At 39.3% G+C, this 10802-nt stretch overlaps 2 protein-coding genes and 1 non-coding gene across 5 annotated transcripts in view; all 3 read right to left on the reverse strand.

The window, feature by feature from the left end:
- LOC122640853 (plant intracellular Ras-group-related LRR protein 6) overlaps positions 1-1090 on the reverse strand; it is a 32879-nt gene extending 31789 nt beyond the window's left edge. For all 3 annotated transcript variants that reach the window (XR_006329765.1, XM_043834114.1, XM_043834115.1), the window contains exon 1: positions 909-1090. Coding sequence is in view for 2 of the 3 variants with exons in the window: in XM_043834114.1 (XP_043690049.1) it covers positions 909-973 (65 nt within the window). In the remaining variant the exon portion in view is untranslated. The remainder of the gene's footprint in view (positions 1-908) is intronic.
- A 2831-nt stretch (positions 1091-3921) lies between these two features.
- On the reverse strand, positions 3922-3994 carry TRNAV-UAC. The gene has a single exon. It is a non-coding gene; the product is annotated as a tRNA-Val (tRNA).
- A 3221-nt stretch (positions 3995-7215) lies between these two features.
- LOC122639426 (expansin-B3-like) lies at positions 7216-8825 on the reverse strand. The gene is made up of 4 exons (XM_043832282.1): positions 8604-8825; positions 8214-8520; positions 7816-7945; positions 7216-7486 (listed from the first exon to the last, which is right to left on the reverse strand). Exons 1-4 carry the CDS (start codon positions 8767-8769, stop codon positions 7292-7294), a joined length of 798 nt encoding a protein of 265 aa, XP_043688217.1. The 5' UTR covers positions 8770-8825; the 3' UTR covers positions 7216-7291.
- Positions 8826-10802: the final 1977 nt, after the last annotated feature.

Genomic DNA, 10802 nt, shown 5'->3' on the forward strand with positions numbered 1-10802 from the left:
TCAAAATTATAAATCTGTCGATATGAACATAAGCTCCTAGTTTCCTACTAAAAATTTCTCCTAATACTTTGGATTGAAAAGCTTAAATATGCATTCCTTAAAAAAAGTATAAAATTCATTTACTTAATAATAAGCTGAAAAATCAATTGCTTTAGCATATCCTTTTTACATGGTACTATCGAGTTACCCTCTCACACTCCTTAAAAGAAACGAGAGGTGTGGAGAAAATGATGATAGTAGTAGATTTCATGCTTCAGAATATAATTTTCAGGAAAATAACACTACTAGCCGGAGAACCATCTTAACTGCTAATCTACAACGCAAATAATTTAGAGAACAAAGCCAACTAATCACACTGTTCTTTTTTTTTTTCAGATAATCTTCATTCAGTGGAGAAGCTTTAATAATTTATAGAAAAGAAATCATATAGGGAATTCAAAGTTCAAGCAAACATAAATACCAAGAGAGAGAGGGAAAAAATACAAAAAAAGGGGGATAAATCTTGAAAATGCACCTGTACCTGAAGCTCTCTAGGGATTAATTTAAATTTGTAAATCTATTGATATAGAAATAGCACTGTCCAATCGAACCATCAAAACAGGGAAAGAAATGGATGGTTTACAGAAAACCACAAATTACAGTCACACGCCACTGAAACGGAGGTTTAGAATTGCAAAAGGTATCAAGTTATACGAAACTCCACATTAATAAAAAAAAAAAACGAAATGGAATTGTCTAACTGATTACTTCACTTTCACTACAATTAGTTCTAGTTCCTGAAGAATTCAGTGTTCAAAGATCTCTGATCCACTAATGAGAAACTAGTTATAGCGATTAACTGGACAGCCGTAATTGTACTGTATATCTCGGAATAATTAAAAAAAAAAATCCCCCTCCAATTGACAAACCTGAGCGAGCGATTTGAGAGATTAAGAGAACCTGAAGCTCTTGCCGCTTTCAGTATTCGATCCATATTCAAACTGGCATTTCTCCCTCCTTCTCTCTCCTTCTCTCTCTCTCTCTCGGAGATCTATGGAGGAATGAAAAGAACTGATGACGACTTAGCCCGATGGCTGAAGTTGGCTCTCAGAAATCCGTAGTATTAATTCCGTAATGACAAAAAGGTTTCAAAACCCGTCGTCCCCGTGAGTCGTGACAACTCATTACTGTTTCCATAAGAACCGTTACTTATTATTTGGCGAATTATTATTAGGTTTGCACCCAAAAAAAAAAAAAAAAACAACCTTGCCAAGCTGTTTGCAGCCAGCGTCCAGATACAAGACCATCCAAAATGACTGCCCTGCCCTTCTGAAATGAAAAAATCTCACCCCAATTGATGCCCCTTTGCACGTTCTCATTGGTTGTGCTTGTACAGGGGCCACGTAGCCTGGCAATGATCTTTTGCGTCCAGACACAACCTTACTAAATGACCGCCCCACTCCTCCCGTTGATGTCCTTGTGTGCACTCCCATTGGCTCCTGTGCTTGTGCAGGGGCTACACATGGCAACAATCTTTTGCCCTTATTATTATTATTCTTATTATTATGGGAAATGGTTAGGCACCCTACCAATGTGCCCAAAGTGTGTTTGCTCTCTCCCCCTTTGGAAATGACCCTATGCTATTTGTCATCTTGTGCTCCCATTGGTGCATGCCCTTAGCATGCAACACGCAAACAGCGTATTCATCCCAAGCACTATTATTATTATTATTGTTATGGAGAGGGTTCCCTTGGTCGACGCCTATGTATTAATTTTTGGGAGATCAGAGGGATGGGTTACGCATGAAATAGGAGGTTTTGGAGGAGAGATAGAGTAGGCTCTACTATTTTGTGTTAGCGGGCGTTGAAATCCGCATGCAAGCGTCAGGCAGGTTCTTTTCCCTTATTGTTATTATTATCATTAGGGAGAAAAAAGATAGACACAACGTGCGCTAGCTTGTAGCATGCAGGCAGTGTGCCCTGCCTTTTCCTTTATCATTAGGGAGAAGGGTGGGCACGCCCCCCCTTTGTCTATCTGTCTTCCCTCCCCATGGGCAAGGCCGCCTGCTTACTTAGCGGGGTTGATATGCCCAATCCTCTCCGTTATCATTATTTGGCAGTATTTGTAAGTGGAATGACAATTGTAAAACAGTATTCACAAAGGGCCTTTTCATATATATAGAGATTCAATTGATGGACTTGAGAAAAAGTCTAAGGGTGTGAATTTTGAACCGAAAGTATTATCAAAAAAATGGAATCGAATCGTTTATACTGGAATCAATAAATGTATTCAATTTTGGTTTAAAAATGTGAAACCCAATACGGTTTAAATCGATAAACTAATGAACCCCGTCATTTACTCTCTTCCAAAGAGTTCGAGGGTTTTTTTAAAATAGAGGGAGAGATACTAGAAGGAGGGGGAGAGGAGGTAGGAAAGGAACTAGGAGCGGTGAGGATCAGGATCGTCTCTTGGGAGCCCAGCACCCAAGGGGCATCCAACGGTTGAGCTATGCCGCACATATCTTGGCGCACGCCTAGGGATGTGTGCGGCACAGCCCAACAATTGGCAGTACCCTGGGCGTGCTGGGCTCCCCAGAGACGAACTAAAATCAAGGGGTGAAGGATCTCATCGTTGCAACAACTACAGTTGGTTCCGTCAGAAAAAAAAATTACCAACTTGTACGCTTCTATCCCATTGGCGTAAGTTTGGAGTTTCTAAAGGAAATTCCCAACAAAAAATATACACAATTTCTATTTTCTTTCTATCAAAGCAATCATAAGTTCATAATCACTGCCTACATTCCACGAAATTAAAAAGTAGGGATTAGGTTTACCAAAACCTTTCAAATTTTCTTTACATTTCCATAAAAAGACAAATTTCAGTCTTAAAGAGCTTTTATGATTCCATATAATAGATTGGATTTTATAATTTTTTAAATTCCTCAAACCATTGAAGTCAATACGAGTGTGGCCATAATTCATTTTTTCTAATGAGATAGCATAAAAATGTTGTTAATATAGAAGGTGAAATTATCTTTTAACGACAGCCAGAATCCCCACATAAATGATGTGATTTAGAGTTCAAGTGTCCACCTCACATCCAACCTATACATTACATCATATTACCTTCTTAATTAAAATGGAATTTTATTAGAGAAAGGAAAGGAAAGCGACCAATTATCTCAAAACTATTAAAAGATAATTCAGTAGAGGGAAAATGTTCTATGCCCTAGATGCGCCCCAGACACATGGGGTGGGCAAAATGACTCACTGTCTCTGCCGTCTCATCCTGCCCCATGTTTATGGGCACTTCCTACACCCCCGGGTAGAGAACATCGCTCCTTAAGTAGAACTGAAGAAACTAACATAGACGATCAAAGAAACTCTTATATTACAAATTAAAATTACCAAACTTATTATTTAGTAATAAAAGAAAATCTGACTCAAAGAATTCTCCAAAAAAGAAATCCTCCAAATTCGAAGTCTTTAATCAGCTGATACCAATAAGTAATTGATAGATCTCTTAAATTTATTTCCAAATATTTTGATTTTACACTCTATCCATAAAGTGTCCATGTATTGAGTACATCAAATTTGATAAACTTTTCAGATATTTTTTGGGAGCTTTGTATATATTGCCAAATGGGAAAAATGCATCATAGTTGAAAACTCAACAAATTAATCAAATTGAAAGAGAGACATGAATACATAACATAAGCACAAAAATTGAGTCTTAATTAATTGGGTCCTTGTAGGGTCACTATGCCTAGTGAAGTACAATGCTTGACTATTTGCCACTTGGCAATAGACAAATTTTAGTCCAAAGTAAGCAAGGAAAGGTTGCTCAAACTCTGATTCAATTTTTTAGTAAAATCACCAAAATGCCATCAAATGGAGATTATTGGAGTCTTACGATTTTATAAAAGATCAAAAGTAGAATACTTGTTGCTGCCCAGGATCGAACTGGAGACCTTCAGTGTGTAAGACTGACGTGATAACCACTACACCACAGCAACAAGTTCCTTTGATAGTGTCTCTTCTTTTGTTGTAATCCAATGTTTCATATGATACATGAGCCATTTAATTAAAATGAAAATATCTTAATCGGCAATCGACTGGATTTCAATTTTCAACTGCCAATTAGGCAAGCAAGCAACAGTTTTAGATTGCAATTCTCCTAGCCCATAGGATCTGAGGCCCCTACCTTATAACCAAGCCTACTTAATAAACAAGTCAATGGGCCAAACTTAATAATAGCCCATGTATTAGTTGGGCTGAGTTAACCCATCCAAACTAGGCCTCTGTACCAAAACCAACCCATTCAATGATGGGTTAGGTTTGTTCCACTCACACTGCCATGCACCTGACACCTTCCTATAAAGGGAAGAAAAATACCAAATGAGCTGAAAAGATTGGACATGTAGTTCAATTGACTTGTCCAACCATGGTTCTAAGTATCGGTATCGTATCGCCTGTATCGGTTTTGCCAATCACCGATACCGATATCGTATCAGAAAACGGTACAGGCAAGGGGTAAAATGGTCAGAAAACTCATTTTTAAAGGAATTTCATGGGTAATTTTGTCTGATACAACCGATCTAGGTCAATACCGTATCGGTATCGAATCGGTTTTGCGTGTTGCCGATACTTGTTCCAATACCGCGCACTAAAAGTCTAAAACCATGTGTCCAACCTTATATAGTTATGGGTTCTCTGTGCCGCAGCGCAGGCTGCGACCAGCCGCATGGGGATGGGCACAATGACCACCCTGCCCCCCCCTAAGTGGTAGGTCTATGTGCCTGGGTCTAGCCTGGGCTGCCGCACAGAGAACATTCTCCCTATAAAAGAGGCAATTAATATAGGTTGAGTACACCCTCAAGGCTCAAGGAAATGATGGGTTCTCATAATATATGTTAAAAGCAACATTTATGTATAATTTCCAGAAGGGGTATATATAGATCAGAGATGGAATGGAGCACTTCCAAAGTTAAAATTATACCCTAAAATAGAAACCTGATTCAGTTCTCTAGGTATGTAGCTAAAGGAGATATATATTATTGAAACAGGGAATGATGGTCAATAGTTTAGTGATTACCATTAATGAACCCAGTAGCAAATCAGAGTTCCGGAAAATTGTGATCATTAGAAGGTAAATTATAGTCTCACTTGTCACCCCCATATACATACCCACTCTGTCTCTAATAATGCACCTATATCAAATTATTCCTTGACAAGGGGACATGTAATTGCATGCAATTATGCAAAGAAGACCTTCATCAGATGGTTTCTACTCATCATGCACAAGATATCATTAATTAGGTGATTACAAGAATGTCATTTCACTATAATGTCATGAAAGTAAGGGTGTCAAGGATTGAGCTCTTCTCCAGGGAGCCCAGCATGCCTGGGGGCATTCAGTCGTTGGGCTGTGTCACACACATCTCTAGGCATGTGCTGAGATGTGTACGGCACTGCCCAACCCTTGGATGCCCCCTGGGCACTCCCTGGGAGTTGAGCTCCCTGCATGGGAGCCGGATCCAGGTGTCAATCGGTCTGGTTACTGTTCAAAAAAGAATCAGTCAAAATCAGAATCATTTTGCATACAGTCTTGTTTTGTTGGTTTCTATTCTATTTATATGTGGTTTTTGCTGGTTTCTATTCGATTTATATGTGGTTTAGTGTCGATTTTGAAAAACGGTTTCCAATTCCAATTTGTAATGTGTTTAATTTTTAGTTCTCACATTCGGTTTACATGTTTGCATACAGTCTTGTTTTGCTGGTTTCTATTCGATTTATATGTGGTTTAATGTCGATTTTGAAAAACGGTTTCCAATTCCAATTTGTAATGTGTTTAATTTTTAGTTCTCACATTCGGTTTACATGTTTGTAGTTTTAGTTTACATTCAGTTTATATGCGGTTTGTAATTTTGGTTCACATTTAGTTTCACTTTTGTACCCTTTAATTCATTTTGTTTTATACCTAATTTGAGAGCATGAACAAATAAGTTTAGAATAACTAAAGCTTATCATCTTAATATACATTGCGAATTCTCATATTGTACATGTTAACATCATAAAAGCAATCGGTTCCTATATAGTTTAGAACCATTGGATTTTCAGTGCAAATCAAAACCAAACCGGAAAATAACCTATGAAATTAAATCGAATCATTTATCTGTGATCTGATTCAGTTCATCATAAACGATTGGTTCCGTTTCCTTTTTGATACCCTTACATGAAAGAGACTTGAGTTTGAACTTAACTTCGATCTTGTTGAGATGTGAAGAATCTTATAGAGATATAGTTCTACATCAGTGACTTTGAATATGTCTTAATATACCCTTGGACCATCTCCATCTAATGCCTTAAGTTTTTTAATTAGACTTCCAAATGATATTCCGTGGATATCATGTCCCATTTTATTTAACATGGTATCAAAGCCAGCGTAGGAATATATTGCAATAATGAAAATTAGTTCCATGTCAAGTAAAACTTATAACAGACAAACGTACATGTAGCTATTAAATCGGTTTAAGCTCATATAATCCCATGTTAATTTACATTTGTCAGTCAATTACTGTTACCTCTCTTTTGATGAGAGTACTTCTAACATGGTTTTAGTGCACGATATCGGAATGGGTAATGACAACATGCAAAATTGATACGATATTGATACGGTAACGGCTTAGATCGATTGTATCAGATAAAATTACCCTTAAAATTCCTTAGAGTTTTATGTATCATCCAATACGGGCAAAATCAATATATATGTATCATCCAATACGGGCGATACAGTACTGATACTTGGAACCATGGTTTCTAACGATCTACTGCAAAGAACCATAGACTGTGCAGGGACAAAGACACCTATAATGGCTCCAAACACAATTTCATTAGAACGAAACAAAAAGGTCCCCACAAAACATACATAAGAGAACGACGCTCTCTCTCCTTAGGAGAGGGCTACGGATCTACAGTCAACACTTACAGTCTTACAGAGTTTACACTAAATAAAGTTACAAGCAAACCCACAGAATTTCACAAACAAGGATAAGAGGTAGAAGCATCGGATACCACTTTTACAGTTTCCAACGGCTACTACTCAAATTCTTTGTTAAAGCAAACCGACAACAACGGCTACTTTTTCCTTTCCTCTGATAGGGCACCCACGCACTATAGAAGATGATATATAATGGTAAACTATTACTGGTAGTAAGTAGTTGCTTTTTTCACTGAAAAGGGTTCTTTATATACCCTATTATATATACTTTGGTGAGATGATCTCTCTCTTCTTGATAGTAAAGTAGAGATGGTCAGAAGAAGTTAAGGCGAGAAGTGTAAGTGGCCTTAGGAGACCAGTTCCTTGGTATAACATCTCTTGCAGAGAGAGATCGACCTGTCGATAATGTCGTTAGCTTCACTGAAAATGGTCCTTGTAAGGGTCCCCCATTTAGGCACCAAGTTGCTCCCCACAAGTGCTTCATCTCCATCCACTCACTCGAACTTGCCTGCCATCACCATTCACCATTCACCATTAATAATTCCACTCACACAGCTTTTAGGTTAAGACAAGCGGGGAGCGGAGGAAGAGGTTTTTTAATTTTTTCAATCGATCCCCTTGACATGCACTCAAATCGGTAAACCACCAATCAATCGATCACGCAAATGTTTGATCTTTATCCCCTTCAGTTCCTCAATCAGGTGTAATGACCACCTTACCTTTGTCTAGATGGAGATCACCCCTTTATTAGAAGGACTAGGGAACTGAAGGAGATAATTTTCCTAGTTTAAGTATATATAAAATAGAAAAAAATTGAATTGTAGGTAAAAGTATTACTTCTCTTATGTGCATTGTTCCAACATCTCCATCTGCATCTTCAAACTCCACTAGTAGCGATAACCAGAATGCCGTTGAGCCTTCGTTCACATGGAAGGCGATGTTCTTTCCTGGGTACTTGCATGGAGTTCTACAAGTGAAATCTAAATGTGAATAACCCGATGTGAAAACTTATAAGTATTACTATATATTATATAAATTCAAACGACTCAGTTATGTCGCACACATCTCGAGGGCTAAAGACCCGGGTCCCTAATCTTGACTCAAGAGTCAACAACTCGTGTGAAAAGGGAATAGAGAATTAGGAAAACTTATAACAGGGTTAGCGTAATTAATTACAAAAGGACGAAAGAGAAGGAACAGTGACCGTTACTAAAAGGGCTTTTTTTTTTTTTAACCTTCGGTAGATGACAGAGATCTCGCCTCGATTCCTGAGCTGACCATTGTTACCAGCAACAGCCATCCGGCCAAAAGCAGCGCCGCTGAGGTCGAAGTGAGTACGGCCACCGGAGCAGTACCCACCGGGACACTCGTCCGTGACGATAATCGTAACGGCTCGTCTTGAACATATCTCTTCGTCTAAGCATTTCACCTTATAACAAGCTCCGCAACCTTCTCCATCTTTAAAGAGAATCGGACTCACAGCTCCCACCCTCGCCTTTAATGGTTTTACATCTACTAGCGATCCGTACCCACATGCCCCACCTACATACATACACATACATACATACATTAGCTACCATTCATGCATGGATACATAATGTGAGTTCAGGGAAATGGAGAAATACCGTCACTGCCGTCGCCGTCGGGGTCACCGTACCAAGTGGCGGTGGCGGGACGCCAATGTGAGTTGGATACTTGGTTGAGCGACAGTGCGGAGAGAAACAGAGAAGCGAAAACTACAAAGAAAAGGTTGAGGACAATGAACTCGCCGGTACGGCAGTGTTGCTGCATCTCGTCGGGCAGAATGAGGTGGAGCACCGCCGCTTGGGTGTTTCCTCCGGCGGAGAGAGATTTTTGGAGCAATGCTCTGCCGACAGTTTCCTTTCTGGAGTGCAGACTTGAGAGGAGTGTGAAGCGTCGATTCGGTGTATAAATAAATAAAGCAGTGCACGGACAAGAGATAACCGATAACGGCTCATCTAAGACTTTTTATTTCTCTAAAGTACCCTTGACCTTTTCATCTTAATACCTACACTATCCCACCATTGGCCTTGAACCCTTGAAGTCGTAACCGACCGTTAAGCCGTTGATTCCGGGAGTTGGGAGAAAATTGGATTATCTGATCAAAGATTCTTCTGCCGCTATTCTTGTTGGCATTATAAATTGATAGATAGATTATAGTGGTAGAATAGGGGCTACATGCTGACCTTTTTGGGTGCACCGTGCACCGCAAGTTAATTTGGGGGGATTCAGTTCCGGTTCGGTTTGTTAGTAGTTTTAACTTTTAACCTCTAATCATTAAAATATATATTTAAAATTCTTAAGTAAACAAAAGTATATAAACAATTAAACATTAATTTTTTTTTTTTCTTAGGGTAGGAGTTTTCTGTGGAAGAACATGACCACTACGCATACAAGAGCCAATGGGAACTCACGGGGTGCCATCAATAGGGCGGTTTTTTCATTCCCATGTGTCTGGATGTGGGGTGGGGGGGTGAAGTTCTCCTATAGAAAACATTTCTCCTTTTTCTTTGTAGTTACAACATAATGCTTGAAAATTATAAGGGGAAAAAATCTCTGCCAAGTTGTGTAGACCTATGCACAGGCACAAGACCGCATGAAATAACTGTCTCGCCCCTCCTCAAATGAAAAATTCCCAACACCATTGATGCTCCTGCGTGTGTTCTTGTGTAGGCCATACAATCTGGCAATAATCTTCTGCTCAAATTGTAATTATAATATGTAGGGAGAGTGTTCTCTGTCTAGGAATATGGTCTCTCTCTCTCCAACAAGTAGGATATAGAGACATCATTTCATAAAGGAGAAGAAAGACAGACATATGAGAGTAATGGCATAGCCATGGAAAAAAAATCCTCTCTAATGCGCCATCCCCTTTAGCTGGCATCCAACTAGTGGAGGAACTTGGGGTGCGTGCCCAAGTGCCTCCAACCGTTGGATCCATGTTGGAGGGGCTAGTGCATGTGCTGGAGAGGATTCGGGTCCAACACATTTCACGATAGAAAACATTTTTCTAATTAAATAATAAAGGACCAAGTTTCCCTCCACCCATGATGAATGTGATCCTATTCACTGAGGGGTGAGAGAGGGTGAGAATGGTTATTGGGAGCGTATTTTAAAATATACTAAAACCCTAGGAGGGATTTGTGTCTTTGTGAACTCTCTAAGATGGTGGGTGAATAGTCCTCTATAGGTGGAGGAAAACTTTACCCAACAATATTAAATAAGATTAAGGAAAACCGTAATCTTTGACCCTAAGATTAAATATGCATCTTAAATTAAGTGATAAGGAATAGATAGTTTCTTCTTCCGTGGCAAATTTTTACTTCGTCAATGTATTGGCGGAAAGCGTTTACACCATAAGGAGGGAAATTCAAAGTAGGACCCACCTAGAATTGGGGACTATTGCACATGCAGGTGGCCCTACAGGATATTCAAAGTGGGACCCAGCTAGAATTGGGACTGTAGATCACATGCAGGTGGCCACGTATGACGTAGCCAGCATAACCTATGATGAGAGAAGGTGTAGGGAGCCATTTGTTCTGTGTTGGGGAGAAGAGGATTTGGAAAGCGAAAGAACAAAATCACGTGGTTATAAAGTGAGGGAAGGAATCAGAACAAAGTCACGTGGTTGATTCGGCATAATCGGTTTGTTTTTTTTATTTTTTTAAAATGAAAATCGGTATTTTTATTTCAACCCACAGTGCAGGGAGTTATGTACTTACGTCACATGGACTTTCAGGCACCCCCAGCCCACACCTACTTTTTTTCTGTTCATACTAGGCAAGAGATAAAGCCCAAAGTCC

Source organism: Telopea speciosissima, chromosome 9 (assembly GCF_018873765.1).
Source record: "Telopea speciosissima isolate NSW1024214 ecotype Mountain lineage chromosome 9, Tspe_v1, whole genome shotgun sequence".
In the NCBI taxonomy this organism is placed as follows: Eukaryota; Viridiplantae; Streptophyta; class Magnoliopsida; order Proteales; family Proteaceae; genus Telopea; species Telopea speciosissima.